The 17,783-nt window shown below is 39.9% G+C and overlaps 1 protein-coding gene across 3 annotated transcripts in view; it reads left to right on the top strand.

Moving 5' to 3' along the window:
- The window catches only part of PFKFB3 (6-phosphofructo-2-kinase/fructose-2,6-biphosphatase 3), a 32,113-nt gene that overhangs the window by 4,600 nt on the left and 9,730 nt on the right, over window positions 1-17,783 (top strand). For 2 of the 3 annotated variants that reach the window (XM_053465414.1, XM_053465415.1), the window contains exon 1: window positions 16,254-16,610. The exons of the other annotated variant lie outside the window; for it this stretch is intronic. In XM_053465414.1, the coding sequence (XP_053321389.1) occupies window positions 16,532-16,610 (79 nt within the window). In that variant the 5' untranslated portion in view covers window positions 16,254-16,531. Of the gene's footprint in view, window positions 1-16,253; window positions 16,611-17,783 lie in introns of those variants that run through there. 3 annotated transcript variants of the gene reach the window in all.

Genomic DNA, 17,783 nt, shown 5'->3' with positions numbered 1-17,783 from the left:
AAGCAATTTTTAAAGGAGCAGTCTAAGGCCCCATACAGCCCCACCATTTATGGTTTTTAAATATTCTGTAAAAAAAAACCAAAAAAACTTATTTGGTGAAAACACTGCAGCTTCAGAACAGTCTTTGCTTGGCACCATTTATGGCTGCCTGGAGGACCCAATAAATGGTGAGAATGCAAGCATGCGCTCTATTACATTAGAGCCGCGTTTGACTGAATATGCCCCCTGCAATGTATAAAGCTGGGAAAGTCTTTTGCATTGTGGAAAACTGTATACTCCTAGTGTTTGCAATTAAGACATCCTCATCAGTCAAACAGTAATGTTTAAGAACATCTTGTGACTTGGAACATTTGATAAGATATCTAATTTATGAAGCCGGTTTTTATTTTTTTTTGGTTTCTGTGCTCTAAACTTGGCATTCTGCCCCATAAACAGCAACTGAGATAATGTCACAAATTAAACTAAAATAACATAACATTCAACAGCAAATGTAATGTTTTACCACCCACAATAAATCCTTAAGCATCTCCAGAATGAATCCGTCCAGGGTGCCAAATATTGTAGGTACGCCCCTGTTACAGGGTGATGTTGAGATTGCCCTGGGAAGTGGAGTAAACGTCTGTGTTAAGGAATCAATGTTTAATGTCACTCTATTACAGACTAAAACAGAAATCGTATCATTGTTCAAAACTGACCTTCCTGAGAGACACAAGCAGGCTCAAGACTCAACATTGCACCAACAGGCGACCATATTGTTGGGATAAACTTAATTTTGACTGTTCCTGAGCTGCGGTAGCTGATGAGACTGTCAGAGGTTTTCTCTCAATAAAGACTTATTGCTTAATATGGGAAATATTTCTCTGGGGTCCTGAAAAGCCATTGCCATTCATGTGGGGAGCCCAACTCATCTACCGAACAATTAACGAATGGCACCCAGGCATCAGCAGATTGGGGGTTTGTTCTCCCTAAGTATATCAATCTATGCACACAATTTTGCTCACAATCAGTGAGTCAAATGTTAATTCTACACTTCAAAGAGTGTACACCCTTGAATACACAAGTCGACCACAGACTGTTAGGAACGGTTCCAAGAATGTGTAGCACGATACCTGTTGCTGTTGCATGCAGCTGGCAACAATTCCTGTCTCTGTGCACGTGAATGAAGTATGGGCAATGCATGCCAATGGAGAGGTACTTCGCGTGTTTAGCGTTCAAGTTTGTTTTCAACTTAGTTTCGATCATTAAATCTCTTGGGAGGGGAAACGCACAGCAAATAATGGTATCAAGAAGTTCCATTGCTATTGTGCGCTGTAGGTTCCAAAGGCAAGCCGAGTTGAGAATAAATACTGCCCTGCATTTTTGTTGCAATTTGCTTTTTGTAAGCATGTATCTCTTTATTTACCTAGATGTGCAATACAAATATATTAAAGATTGAGTTTATAAGTAACTCAATGGCTGGTAGGCAAAGTCTGGGCACCAAAACAAAAGGGGAAGGGTCAGACAAGAATAGGTAAAAAGTCCCCTAAACATTAGTTCCCGGCAAAAAAAAAAACAGAAGCAAAGTCAGACAGGTCAGAAGATTAGGACAGGTAATATTATTATTTATTGTTTTATATAGCGCCATTATATTCCTTAGCTCAGTACAAGGGGTGGACAGGATATAACAAGTAATATATAACATAACAATTAGACTTACAAAAACTACTCACTTTTTTATGTATGTATCTCTTTATTTACATGTGCAACACAATAACTCACTCACTCTCTCACTCTCTTTCCATATTAAAGTACTTTCTGAGTACTTTAAAATGCATTGTTGAAAAAGTTGTTATTTTTCCTTTGAAAATAAATTATTTACCGATTAGATTCTGCCCCATGATGTTTGCTGAGCCAGTGCTGGGAAGTAATTATCTGACTGGAGGTAATGACCCCATATGCCAGGAGATGGGATTTGGGCATGGAAAATAGCTAGGAGGGGGGTGAGGAAAGGGCAAATACACATGGAAGGATTCCGCAGAAGCTCCTATGAATTAGCAAAGGGGACACATCGAAAAGGGAGCACTCGGCTATCAAATGCAGTGAAATGCATATGGTGGCTGGAGTTTCCCTTTAAACCATTGCTAGAACCAAGCTAGTAAATTCCATAAACATTGACATTATGAATGTCCATAGCAGCGTTTTATAAGAGATTATGAGTTGTAATTTCAGTATTTTATGCATGAAATACTAATCCATGCTTAGTAGTAGAGTGTTCATCAAATGCTTTACTCTGCCACATGATTACTGGATTATTAGGCTTTTATAGGTCATGGGAACATTATCTTGAATCTGATTCAGTTTAGCAAACTTGTGTTTTATATTTTAAATATTTCATTCAAATGCCACATTTTAGGACTGTCATATGTAGAATTATTCATTCTTTAAATCTCTGAAATCAATGGGAGCAATTTCTGCACTTGCGTGCACAGGGTCTCATCAGATCCCCCCAAAAGTCTCACATGAGAGAGCACTGAAGCTGGTTAGTGATGAGTATATAGGGCAAGTGCAGTAATAAGCAGATGCGTTTGACCGAATGTAGCCCACAGTACAGGCACTGTTTTTGACGCCATTAATAGGATCACAGCCTCAATAGATTGGTACTGGCACAATGCCACGATGGAGCACTTGTGTTATTTACACTCGGGGCATGATCTCATGAATACTGTTCTATTGCTGATTTGGAAGCAGTCGTCTTGGAGGAATTCAGTGCCTCAGCACAGATCCAGTAGGGAGTGAACAGCTGTTCCTCCCCGTGCACAGTGCATGCACAACCTGTGTAACTCAGAATGACTTCTCCATTGGCTGCGCATGGTTGGCTGAGACTTCCAGGAGCTATCATGAGAGTTAGCCTGTGTCAAACCAAGTTCATGTAGTTGAATGAAAGGATAAAAACATGTTTTTACTCTGGCATCATGTATTGGAGCATTCTTGGGATTGCATAACTCCCACCTAGAACGTCGATGGCTTGTTATTGCTTCTGAAGGAGTACAGCAAGCAAAATATTATGATCCGGCTGAAATGTATTTATAGAATCGGAACAGCTTGCTGTACGCACCGTGACTTCCATGTTCTTAAATTTTCTAGGAATCATAATGTTTTTAACAAAAAAATGAAGTATCACTGGCCTTGCATATCACTGGCTTTGCATAATCAACCAAAAATGTAAAGAAACACAATTGTGTATATAGACAAACACATGCATATGCCCGTATGACACACACAAATATATTTATCCCCTTAAGGACCAGGCTGTTTTTTACCTTTTGTACACTTTGGGACCAAGGCTGTTTTAACACTTTTGCGGTGCTTGTGTTTAGATGTCATTTTCTCCTCCCACATTTAGTGAACCCACACAAGTTATGTATTTTTTTTTTTTTTTCGGGAGGGCTTTCTTCAGATATCATTTTTTCATCATATTATCTATGTACCTGTATTCAACCTGCAAGTGGAACCAGAGGTCTCTAGAGGGTCCTTTTTTTAAAGGACGTGTCACCATCTTGCAAAATCACTCGCAGTGGTAGTTGTGACCGCTCTTTAGAGCAGTGACAGGGCGTCCTGGGGTTAGTGTTTGGTGTTGCTGAATGCCTCGTGATCGAGGCATTTCAGCGACACCATTGAAGTTTAGGTGGCGATCGGTGATACAGTGTATGGCGGATGTTGACTACCCGGGGAGGGGCCAGAGATGGCCCCTGATGCTGATCTCGGTGTTGCTGAATGCCTCGACATCGAGATCACTTTCAAAGCTTGTTTAATGAAACGACGTGCCAGGCACGTCATTGGTTGTAACGTTTTTGCGGGACGTGCCTGACCCGTCAATGGACCTTAAGGGGTTAAATGCAACTAGGAGTTAATGTGCTTAAAGAGGAACTCGATCCCAATTTAAGTGAGTCAGTTCCAGTTTTTGGGCTCTATCCCATTGTCCTGCTGAGCTGGGATCTCAGATCATGGGCTAGTTAGGAGGAATACCCTGAACTCTCCTGACTAGCTCGGGAAGCGATAAAATCAATTGAGGCTGGTGCTCTTTTTTGGGTTTAAAGTAATGCAGTCCTGTTGATTCAACTTGGTGGTAAGCAACACAACCATGTTAGGTTATATTAGGGATGAGATGCATGCCTTGAGAAAAGTAGCAGGGTGGTAACACCAAATATCGATTTCATTTAGATTTTTCTTCTGTTTACTTGCTTTGGATTTTGTTAAATGAAGAAAAAAAAACAAAAAGCATTTTTTCACACCTGCCTAAAATGTTTGCGCAGTACTATATGTCATATAGACTATGTAAATTTGATGCAAGCTACAGGAAACCACAGGGCGAAAATTGCCCTAGGGACCCCCCAACTTCAAGAACTGGTGTGTGCCATCATTGCCCCCAAAACACACTTACACAAATGTATTCATTCTAACCACACTCCATCTCACCCCACTTACACACCCATGCTCACACTCACACACACAATTACATATTCATATATCCCACCTCCTTCCCATCCCCGCTTATCTCTCACCACACCTGCAGCTTTCTCTCCGGCTGCTTACACACTGTGCTGGCAGCCACTGTTTCACTGCCGGGTCACGTGACGTAACATGACCTTGGTACGATACCGTCTCCCCGTGCTGGTTCAAAATAGTTTAGAAAGGGCCCTTCCGACCTGAACTGGTCCAGTCCCTTTAGGAAGGGCTATTTCTAAACTATTTTGAATCAGCATGAGGAGCCGAGATTGTAACTACCTCTGTAGTTTTGGCAGTGATTACACCCAGTTGGGACGTTAACTCTTTGAATACCCTTTTGGTGTGCTCTCCTAATATTTATAATTATATAAACATGTAAACATGGTCACCCCTGAAACCCGTGATGAACCCACTTACCACCAAAGGCCTGATTTATCCTGTTTCAAAGAGTAATAATTAGAGACAGAGATACTGTACAGAGTGAGTTTATAAGTAACTCACTGGCAGGTAGGCAAAGCCTGGGCACCAAAAACAAAGGGGACGGGTCTGACAAGAAGAGGTAAAAAGTCTCATAAACATCAATTCCCAGCAAAAAAAAAACAGGTCAAAAGATTAGGCCAGGTAATATTAACTAACATTTTCCAGTCTTGGTTATTAAACTTTGGGTCACGTTGCTGATCTACTGGAAATGTTCTTAAATGATGGCTTTTTTACATCTGAGTTTAGCACAGAGCAGATCCCAATCATAGTCAACAGTGTTTAGTTTGTGAAAACACAGAAATTATGTAAGGTTGGAATCGATTTGGAGATTATCTGGATCCAACTGCAGTCGGGGCCGTCTTAACAGCATTTTAGGTCCTGGGCAAAGTGATGCACTGACCACCCGGGGTGAACATTGTAAGCACCAAAAAACACAAACATTTCAACATATAAATGAGAACTATTTGGTAAACCGTGTGGTATAAATATACACACAGTTCATGTGCTAAGACGGCACTAAATGCAGTTGAAATCTGCAAACTGAGCTGATTTAAATCCTGTTTTTAGTGGACATACCTTTTAGTAAGCATAACAATCTGAATAAACAACCAGATAGGTAAATAAATATTTCATAGGAACTAGAGTCATAACCGGCTTCATATGCTTTTATAGTTTTACCTCTGATTCAAAACATTTTTAGCTGAAAAGCACAGCAGAACGTTTAGTGGACATTTTTCTTGAGGTTTATGTTTACTTTTATCCATAAAGTGTTTTGGAGTGGAGCAACTCAAATGTTCATATTGCAAGTTCACACAAAGGTGACACCTTTTTTACACAGCTAATGAATACTGACATTTATTTAAACTATACATTCCTTACAAAATACATACATCCTTGAAGACATTTTTAATTTCATAATATGCCATCGAAATGTTTTATATGACATATTTAATGTAGGTTGGACACAGTAATACTACTTAGATCTCTTCAAGTCAAAGTTGATACCTTTTATTGAATCACCATAGAAAAGGGAGTAAAGTTACACACGCTTTTGGAAACTGGGATATTTCTCCTTTGATTCTATATGGAAAAAATGACCTCCGAGATCCCTAAAGCTAATCGTTTTCTTTGTTTGCCCTATAAAAATGTATCAACTTCAACTAAAGGCTCCATTGTTTAGTTGCTTATACATGTTTCACTCACAGTAATCTTTATGTTACTGTTTTGTATTGGTATTTAGACCATGACCTCTGTAGAAAAACATTATAACAGCTTCTACTCTTGTGGGATGTTGAAACACTAATTTGCAACCATGTAAAGACCATCTTTCATATTTCAGATATCTATGTAATAGTTACAACACTAACCAACTTTTGGATTCCCAAGTAAGATATCTAACTGAAGTTAAAGCAATGTAGGTCTGCTAAAGTGTTTGGAATATTCACATTGTAAAAACTGTAGTTATCTTACTAGCATGTTGCTTGTCTGTCTGTCCATTTGCCTTCCTGTGTAACCAATAGCTTGACTGTTGTGTCATGAAAACCTTGGGGACCCCTACCATTGATGGTCACTCCTTCCCTCCTGCACTTACTGTCTACAAAGTATGATGTCCTGACCCCAGTCCCTAAATAATCTAGTTGGAAGACTGAGAAATCTATATTTAGGTGGACCCAATCACATCCCTCTTGCTCAGTGCCTTCTACCCCATACTACACATACTCTTTTTCTGGGGGTAGGGATGTTAAATTAACGATTGGCCTTAGGCCTAAGCAAAGGTAGTGCCACCAGCCGCCTCCTCCTTGCCACAATCCCTATTTTGAGCACTGGGATATGACATTATATCCTAGCTTTCTGCCTTTCAACGATGCACAGCATCACATTTTGTGGGTCAGTTGGGGAGGTCAGTCATCTCCCTTTTCACTGACCCAACGAGCATTGACCTAATGGTCCTCTTTACTTGCCAGCCTAGGTCAGAATATACCCCCCTGCGTATGTGTGACTCAGTATGCACAGTGTATGCGTAGGGTTTGTCATTTAACAGGGATGTAGACGGCGTCTGACGATTCGGGTCCAGATCCTAACTGGTAGGAACATGACATGTGTGACACTGAGCACAGAGCTAGATGGCTGTCTTCCGATGAACGCAAATAGACTAGGTTGTGTCAGCCAGGCCAAGTGGCACTGTGCCAGGAAGGACAGTTTATGTTCTTCAGATTTTACCCTTGCTGACCTGGAGGTGCATTGCATCTTCACAGAGTGAGTGGTAGATAGGTGGAAGAACCTTCCAGAAGCAGTGCAGGCTAAAAGAACGGTACAGATCAAAGAGCAAATACCGTATTTGCTCGATTATAAGACGACCCCGATTATAAGACGACCCCCCAAAATCAAAATATTAATTTAGGAAAAAAACAAAAAGCCTGAATATAAGACGACCCTATAGGAAAAAAAGTTTTACCAGTAAATATTAATTCATGTAAATATATTTTTTAAATTTCCTTTTATTTGCCAACCTGCCCCCCCAGTTATGCCACTCTGCCCCCAGAAATGCTTTATACCCCCCCTATTTGCCACTCTGCCCCATGATATGCCTTATACCCCTATATGCCACTCTGGCATATAGGGGGTTAAAAGGCATATCATGGGGCTGAGTGGCATATAGGGGGTTAAAATGCATTTCTGGAGGTATATATGCATATCATGGGGCTGAGTGGCATATAGGGGGTTAAAATGCATTTCTGGAGGTCCAGAAATGCATTTTAACCCCCTATATGCCACTCAGCCCCATTGATATGCCTTTTAACCCAGCATGTACTGGCTGCCTTGGCTTGATAGGAGTGTGATTGCTGCTAACAGCAATCACACTCCTATCAAGCCAAGGCAGCCAGTACATGCTGGAACCTGGGGACGATAGTAGTGGGATTACAGCCTCCCTATGCAATGCTACAACCCCCACCCCCCTTACACATCCATGCTATCACACACAAACACACATTCACAAACATTTAAATACTCATTCATTCCATTAATCACACATACTTCACACATTAATCACACATACTTACCCAAAAACCCTCCCCCACCCCCTTACCTGAACTGCAGATCTCTCACTCGAAGACTTCTGCAGGGGACCGGCTGTACCAGCAACTTCTCTGGCCCCGCCCCCAGAGGAGGGAGGGGGAGATAGAGTTCTGTGAGGAAGCTACAAGCTTCCTGTCCTCCTGCTTCTAACGGAAGAGACGCTGCTCGCGACCGGTAAGCAGCATGGCCCCAGCCATTTTTTTTGGGTCTGATTAGAAGACGACCCCGATTATAAGACGAGGGGTATTTTTCAGAGCATTTGCTCTGGAAAAAACCTCGTCTTATAATCGAGCAAATACGGTAATAACTTTTTTTGCAGCAGGAAAAAAATGGGCTTGCAAATTCCATGTTTTGTTTCTATGTTTTTTGCTAGAAGTAATTTTAATAATTATCATATGCTGTACATTTTACATTCCCAAATGAAAGCCCATTTTTTTGAAGGAATCAACTATTACGTGGATGAAATAATGTGCTGTAATGTGTTGTTTTGCTAGTGTTTCCAGGGCAAATGACAGTCCAAACGACAACCATAAGTGGCTTCTGGCATCCTTATGTGGTTCACATATTCCTATTGGAAGGGCAACCCCACTTCCTCTATGATAATTGTAACCAGACTATTGGTGACATTGTTATGTTTTGCTGCCTTAGTTGAATATTTATAAGCTTGACAACCAGTCATCAGTTATGACACAATACACAATTCCATGAAACCACTTTTTAACATGATGCATTCTGAAATACAACGTAAAATAGAAGAAGAGAATCTATGTTTTACATGATTATAACATTGTCAAGAAGTATCGTCCATAATGTATTTTCTTAATGTACATCTATTACTTAATCTGCATGTAATATTTGCCCTGGATAGAAGCATGCTTTTTATAAGCTTATGAGTTATGTCTTGGTTTATATTACTTCATTCAGTAAAGCTGTGATATCAGAAGGGCACTTGGTAAGGGATGTCAGTGTTCCAGTATTACTTAATAAAAAATAAGGTCTAGTAAACAGCTTTTATGATGGTTTTGGAATTCTGTATGGCAGTGCATAATGACTCATCTATAATATGTCTATTAGTTGCTTACATACAATGTTTTTTGGAACGGTAAAGTGCCAGTCGAGCCCAGTTTCCAGTACATATATGCTTACCTTTTCATAGCCAGGTAGGCTTTGCTGATTACCCAGCCTATGTGTTGTTTGCAGTATTACAGCCTAGTTGTTTTTTATTTTATTTTTTAATATGAGTGATAACAGGAAACCACACAGAAAATAGGCTTAAAAAGATATTCAAAAGAGTGAATAAAAATGTAACTTGAAATGATTTAAACATTTTGAAAATGGTTTATTAAAAATGTTTTATTCATTTTACTTAATATAAAATATACGCACTTCATAAAGAAATTGTGTCACCATTACTATATAGTAAATCCAACTGTATTGCAAGTGATTTACATATTCCTTCCACTGAAGTAGCTTTGGAGTAGCTCTGCATCTTAAATTATTAAACTTTTTCACTATAGATGTATTTCAAACAATGTAATTTTTATAGAGAGTATGCTAGATACTCTTGCTAAAATGAAATAATCTGATATACTGTGTGCATATGCTTCATACTTGGATGTGAGTGTTGGGCATGGAACAAAATAGAAATTAAATATGCCACTTTTGCTACCCTATTAAAGGTATAATGATAACAAAGCTATTTAGCTAGTTATTCTCCAGATGTTGCGCAACAACCACTTCCACAGTACTATAGTCTACAGAATAGATGGGCAAGCTTTCTTTAAACGAGTTTGGGCAAAAAGGTTTCTGCTTGTGTATGAATCAAAAGAGCAGTACCTTGGGTCTGACTCATCCCCACCTTCATCACCATCCATCTCTACTCTGCAAATGTGAAGTTATATGTTGCTTACTCTAGTCTATCAATGGAATGATGTGAGGTTACGGGGAAAGGAGACAAAAAGGTAACTGTCCAGTATCTTAATAGAAACAACAATTTAAGAGATAGATGGATAGATAGATAGATAGATAGATAGATAGATGGATATGCATGCACCTTGAAGTATATACTTTCTACCACCACCACTGTAATCCTTTACTAATAGGTGGACAATACAACATAAGTATGAACATGTCTGCCATTTGTGTCAAGTAAAATTCCATTTGGGTCATTGTCTATCGAGTTGTAAATTTCATGGCAAGCCGCAGACTGTATTGAATCATGTAGCAGAGAGAAATATGTGGATGTGGGAATGACATCATTACTCTTTCCTTAAACAGGTTTCTTCATGTTATCAGAAGGCATAGTGTGGCACATTTAATCTTTAGGTAGTCAAGTAAATATTTACAGGTGAATCACTGATTTAATTTCTCATTGAGCATGAATACTAATAGACACTGTGAATGATAGAATTCCCTTTGAAAAGGTGAGAATGAATACTAGAGGTAGTAAACCTCAGATCTCTGCATCAGTGTCTCCCGACGTGTAAAAGACTCCCCGCTGACTTTGTATATTGCATCTCTTTTGGTTACTATGGAAATTCAAAAAAAACTATCTTGATTTGATTGTTAACAAAACAAAACTAAATAGAGTGTATAAGTTGCATCCCACTCAAGGACCACCCGAAGGTAAACAAATGCCAATCTAGTCTTATGTAACATACGCTCATGCGGTGCACAGGAGCCCTAGGGTTTAGGGGCTGCCCAAAGCTTCCTGTTGTACACATGGTCCCTTGAGGCTATTATTCATGCCATATGCTACTTATCACTTCTGTAATTATTTATTAGCAGGAATGTACAAGGTGTCATGATATTATCTTCTTTTTATGCAAAATTTTGTTTGTGTCCCATAATACTACTGCAAACATTTACATAGAAACAAACATTTTAATGTTTTTTTATACAAATACAGCTTGACTACAGCAAAGACCTGTGTCTCTTAGGAAATATATAAATAAACGGATCTAGGTCAGTGATAGAAGGGAAAGTCAAGTAAGGGATCACATTAGCTTTGTTGGTCTATATTTCTAGAGAACCCTTAAGGTATGTTTACTGAGGACCTAAAGAGTTTTGTTGACAGAAATAAATTTACGTACGTGTTTACATATATCAATGGTCGCCAACCTAGTCAGATCAGGATTTAAGGATTAACCCACATAGCCGTCCTTTTGTATATAATGCATTTCCTAACATTATTTGAAAAGCTTTGATAATTAAATTATCTCTAATAGTACCACAAAACAGTTGTACTAATGTTTTGTTTGCTTTTATAAGTGGGGACTGAGCTAAAGATAAGCTCCAAAAACTGTTAGATAATTATGGGGAATTAGACGTACCTGGCTTTTCTAGAAACCTCCTTCTTACACACTCTTACACACCCTGCAACCTATGAATCCATTCAGAAATGGTCTTTTAGGAGCTGGGAAAGAATTAATTCATCACAGTACAGAGTACCGTAAAAGAAAACTCAAAGCTGGGTGCCTATAGGTTCTGGGAAAACATAGATATGTGTGAAATCCGAACTAACTACCTTGGCTCGGGTTTTATCCCACTACTTTGTAGACTTGTAGCATATTGACTTTAAAAAGTAGAAGCTGAAATGTGCCATTTAAGTGCCCGATTTGGTGGTCTGTCTAAACCTTGTATAGTGTTACTAGAATATTTAGCTAGAATCTCTTTTATACACCCATTTTGTTACCAGTTGGGGATGGGACCACTGCAGTTGCCTCCACTATACTCTATCTGTGGGCTTCTCACCACTAGTCAGCTTCTATAGCTTTATAGCACTGGCTTATGATATCATATCCCGGTTCCTTGAACCCATGTGTCTGCACCTGGTACAGGGAACTGTAGTGGCAGACTCAAAGCTCTCGCTGTCCTATGCTAGATCACCAGTTATGCCTCTGGTGGAATCTGCAGGATTCAAGACCTTGGAGGTCTAGGAGACCTCTAAGTTCTTAAAACCTTATCCAACTTTACATCTTAAGATGCAAACATTAGTTCCCTAAAAGGTATTGCAGATGAGTGCAGAAAAATCCAGTTTGTACTTAAACTGTATCCTCCGAAAGCTCCATAGTTAAGCTGTTCATTTGTTTTAATAATAAACTGTAAGATATTATTTGGAGCAGATCTGAAACAAACTGGAAGTAACAAAACAGATTAAATTACCATTGAAGAAAATAAACAATATCCATTATTCCAAACAATGTAATGATTGGATTGAGTCTTATTCATACATTTGCTTATCAGTACCCAAATATTTCAATAAAAGTAAACTCACAATGAAGACACACATCTTTGTTTGTGTTTTTTATCCTATGAGTAATCAAACAGCTTTAGATACTATGGATGTACAGGTATTTTTCTTTTTTACATTACAGCAGGAAGTTCTTATCACTAATGATACGGTATTGCCCTGATTAACCCACAATCCACAATGAACTTTGGTTTTATGGGAATGATGACGTAATGTGCATCTTTTTTTCACTTGTGATACCATGAAGTCAATAATATATCTTCTGTTTCCGATCAACATAAAAGTTAGTAAGGAAACAAGTTCAAATACTTAGGAAACCTGCAACTTCAATAAGGGGGTGTCGGACACACAAAATAATACCCCGGCAGGGGCACAGCTAAGAAAAACATTCCTGTAAAGCGCAACTGGACTGCTACATGAAGTAAGCCCAGGCACTCGGCCAGTGGCCTTAAAGGTCATTGGCTACACTGAAAATCTGTCTGTGTAGATAAGGACGCACCATTTTTAGGTTTTGCAAGTGGCTCTGTTACTTATAATAGTTAGTAGAGCTTCCCCTTTTTAATTATAGTAGTAATATTTACAGCAATATTTAAATCAATAAGGGTTCCTTTGGTTCTCCAGATTGAGGAAGGTTTTATTTTACTGCTGCAGATCTATGCAGATCCAATAAGAAATTGTCATTTTTTTTTTTTATTTTCATGTTACCGGAAGCAGCGGCATAACACAAGATGCTGGAGCCCTGTTAGGCATTACTTAATACACAAATCTCTATTATTAGTACTAATAATGCTATTAAAAAATGAAAGGGTCAACTGGGGATAAATAGGCACTTTAAGGCCAGTGGCCACCGAATGACATCCAGCCGATAGATTTATCTGCACAGCCACACATTAAGTTGTCATGCTTTAGTGGCATGCAGCCAAGCATATGCGTACGGTGGCCGTACATTGCCACACCCAGTTTGCCGCTGGAGCACACTGGGCCTGGCCTTAATAATAATATTTTAATATGTCCACAGATTATTTTCTTTGGGGCAAAAGCAATCAAGTGAATACAAATAATAATAATAATAATAATAAAATATAGCAGAAAGGTGTCAATGTACAGGAAATTAATCTTATTTAGTATTCTGCTAGTTCCCCAAGAAACCAATACACAAACAGCAGTTCTAGTTAATTCTAGTCAAAACAAGAAAAAGGAACCAAATAACCAAACATCCTGTTTCTGTCCCCAAAAACAATTGTATTCTAATGATAAGAGGCCAATTGTCTAGGTGGGATTTTCCACAGTAAGAAAGAGGCCAGCACAGACTGGATTACTATGTGAAACGGAGACTAGGTGGAGGTGGAGGTGATGGTTTCAAGCAACAGTAGGCAAAGTGTCTGTACCTGGACACCAGTGTCTGCCGTAAGACTTCTGGAAGCCATTGTTGCTTAGAGGGGGCATTTAGCCAAATGTCTTTCACAAAGAATGTTGCTGCCTACCGCTGGTTTCAAGAAATGTCTGGTCCTTTATGTACCCTATACGGAAACAAAACGACACTGACGATGCTGGGTATGGGTTTGAAGGTTGAGAATATATTACAATTTCTCTGAGACCGGTAGCACCCTAGCGTTGACCATTGTTATTGTACCCTAGGGTTGCTGCTTAGCAAAAGTATGACATCCCTCTCTGGATTTTTACTGGGGGCTGTATAATACAAATGGTGTCACTCAGCCACACATACATACATTATTCCTCATGCAAATATACATGCTTCTTCTTACATAAAAATGTGACGGTGCATGCAGTGAAACGCTCCCCTTGAGGATTGTCCATGAATTCTGTCCTTCTAGATATTCTTAGGCTCCCATCTTTATGATTAAAAAAGCAGGGTGGAGAGAAAATAACAATGAAATATTAATAATATTTAATAATAATAGTTGAAGTAATATATGGGCCAATATTTTTTTATTATTAATCTCAAAAGTGGCAACCTCAGTTAATACTCTAATGAATCTGGCCTTTAGACTAATCTTTTTTATACATATTAAACACTAGTAGGTTTATTTGAAATAAATTTTAGTAGAAGAGTAGTGGGTTAAGGAAGCTGTAGACACAAATTGCTTTTATAGTCGCAATAAAAAAAATAGATTATTTTAAGCTAAATTCAGCTAGTTTAGAATAGTATTAAATTACAAGTTTAACATGTTTAGCTTAAAGTCTTTTTTGGTCATTTTCAGTAAGGTAAAAAGTAATTTGGATTATTGTCAGATTAGGATTGTTGTATTTGTGCAGATGAATCTGTGGATCTTGATCTAATGTAATCATCCAAGTTATTTGGAGAGCAGAATGAATGATGCTCGTTTTAATAAGGTGTCTATAAAAGGAAAGTGAAAAATTTTAGCAAAAAAACAGCAGAAAAGGATCTTTTCTGTGGCTGGGGAGGGATGTGAGTCAAGCTGGCACTGGGAGGGGGAGGGGAGCTCTTTGTGCTTTTGGGGACGTGAAGGACGTGCCTGGGGCAGATAGCAGCAGGGAGTTCTGACCCCCTCCTGTTACTCTTCCCCACCCCCACCTCCTTCCAGACCACCTTCTGTCTGGCAGCCCTACCTACCGAATGCCGGCTTACCTCTAGGACCTGCGTCAACGGCAGCGCCAGCACAAGAGATAAGGCTTCAGTGACAAGTGTAGCAGATAGCCTGGGGCTAGTAGTGGTCCCTCATTCCGGGACAATGTGTATTAAGCGATCACACCGTGTTCCCCCAACTTCAGCCTGAATGGCACATAAGGGTTAACATGAGCCAACAGTCCCAAATCACCGTACAATGTGTAGGGACCATGGCTACTGTAGTCTCTTGCAGTAATGAATTTAATTACTTGCTTTAGCCAAACATATGGTGAAGTAGGTGTCACTGACCAGGTGGCCTTTTAACTCCTTATAAACCGAGTAGACAGTGGAAAGCCCCGTGGCTAGTGACATTGCATGACAATAGCTGTGCCCCGGGAGGCAGTGTGATCACAAACTAGAACCGATCCGAATGGGGATCCTTGAATAAATGTGAGGTTCCTTGGATAACAATGCTAATTGGAATTCATTAATTAAGCAGAACACGCCCTGTGACAAGGGATCGAAAGGCCATTTCCACATGCTTTGCCTTAGAAAAAGCTTTTGCATGGTGAATTCGTGTATTCTAATCAACATAGGGATGCACCCCCTGCGAACTGCCCCGTGTGTTAGAGGAAAATCCAAATGGGTTAACGAGAGATGTGCAAAGCAATGAGTGCTGTCATGATGGCAAACACAATAAAGGAAAGTAAATAAGCGAGGCACCTGATGGCAGGGGCTGCCTGAGGATATTCCACTATTGTGCAATACCCGAGACTTTACAGCCCAGTACACATAGGATGCTGGAAGTGAATGTGTCTCAGACAGTAACTTTAAACTTCATTTACCGTACAGAGCCTAGAGGTGACTCATTGTCAGACTTCCAGCATCAGAAAGCAGAAACAACGCATGATCTGGATTTCATTTAAAAAGAAATACACAAGTACCATAACTATATGCCATGTTACATTATTAGTGAATTTAGATTCACACAGTTCCAGATAGAATGTTACAGTTTGCTTGGGCACATCCATCCTGCAAATCTAGGTCACTCTCCAAGTCGTCTCTCGTTACAAATAAATCGGATATGCTGGAGGTAATAAAGTAGCCATTATGTTTATCATATTAAATGCATCTAAAACATCAGCGTACCTTCTCACATCAATCTGTAGATATCCACTCAAATATGTCCAGGATGTAGAGGGTTAAGAAGTACGTGCAGGATGCTGCCTTGCAGGACATCGAGACGAGCGCAAGGTGGCAGCAGTGAGAAGCAGAAAGAATGGGGGGCGTTCCCGTTTCGGTGACGTCAGGATTATCACGTTGCTTTTTGCCGGCCGGGGTTTTTCTAGCTCCTGGAGAGAGCGTTCCGATCAGAGACGACTAGAGAGGCTCTGGAGAGAGGCTGTCAGTACCTGACACGAAATCGGCTGCAGTGGCTTTTATAAAGAGATCACCGGGAAATTCACTGCGCCCAATAGAGAGAATTTCTTTTATTTCCTTTTCAAACATGTTTCTTCCCCAATTCTGCGTTGCGATCTGAAGAAATCGGAGTCATTTTTTTAAGATTTTTCACCAATCCATCGCAGGGTATATTATCTGGGGAAATTAACTTCATTTTACTAAGATCTGATTGAACACTTGCTGCCATGCCTGCGGAGCTTATGCAGAACAGGATTCAGAAGATCTGGCTTCCCAGCGAGGAGATCCCCCGCTGCCCTATCAATGGTAAGGAGGCTGCATGCCGGTGGGATGCAGGGCAGGCTGGTGGCCACCTCCCTCCGTGGTGGGGTGATGATGATGATGGAGAGGCTCAGCCGCCCAGCCCGTTAAACACATGAATCTGTAATATTACGCTGTGTGTGTGCGCGGATTACTATGTCTGTTGCGTGCAGATCTATTGAAATGAGTCACATAACACGGTCGTTCGCGCAGGGAGTTCCATGGTAACCCTTTAAAACCGTGTCTGATATCCTCTTGCTGGATTAACATGCACATGTCCTGTTTTTCATCCAGATCGACTCGTAGTTCCGTTTATGAACCGCCGAGTGCACAGAGATCGGTATATTCGTTATACAGCGCTGCGGAATATGACGGCGCTATATAAAACGATAATGACAATTTTACGGATAGTGGGATTCCCCCAATTTTTTTTTTTTTTAGGGATACACCCCTTACCTACCGGCTCAGATTTTACTTGGGTGTTAACCATTTAGCTGCTAGAGGGAATCTATTCAATAGATCCAAAGGGCTGAGATAAAAGTATCCATTAGCAAGCTTCTTCCGCCTGGGATTAATGAGTGTGGTTAATCTGTAGCGCTGGTGGTGAGTGAGTGAGGAGGAGGGGGAGATTCACTAAAGCACCAGCTGTGGAATCAGCTGATTGATCCGCACATTCCTGTCCCAGTATTGGCAGATGTGCAGGGAGCCTTCCGAGATGACGCATTATCCCCCGATCTCGGTATAATGCCTTTAGGAGGGCTGCTGTTGTCAAGGAAACCGACTCTGCCATGCAAAACGAGAGGCGCAGGAAGCGTGTTAGCATTTGAATAGCCAGCTTTATTTCTAGAACAGCTTTACATGCCAGCGACCTCCAAATATTACTAAACACCAAGCAATTATCATGTCGTCATCACCTGTCTTATTCACTTGTTCTCCCTTATACACTTTATCAACACCCCTAATTATTCTTTTTATATTTCATTACGTAACAAATTTATATTCTAGAAATTACTATAAATTTTTAGCATTAGGTAATGCATATTCTAGTTCAGGATCCTAAAATACCATTTTACTTTTATTTTGTATTTGATGTAAGTAGGTTTTGATCATTCATGACACGCTTGGGTAGTTGCCAGCTTCTTGGATTCTAGACTGTGATTAAAGTGTTTGAACAGATGT

Source organism: Spea bombifrons, chromosome 4, assembly GCF_027358695.1.
Source record: "Spea bombifrons isolate aSpeBom1 chromosome 4, aSpeBom1.2.pri, whole genome shotgun sequence".
Classification (NCBI taxonomy): domain Eukaryota; kingdom Metazoa; phylum Chordata; class Amphibia; order Anura; family Pelobatidae; genus Spea; species Spea bombifrons.
The sequence above is the reverse complement of the archived record's forward strand: the minus strand, read 5'-3'. Positions and strand labels throughout refer to the sequence as shown.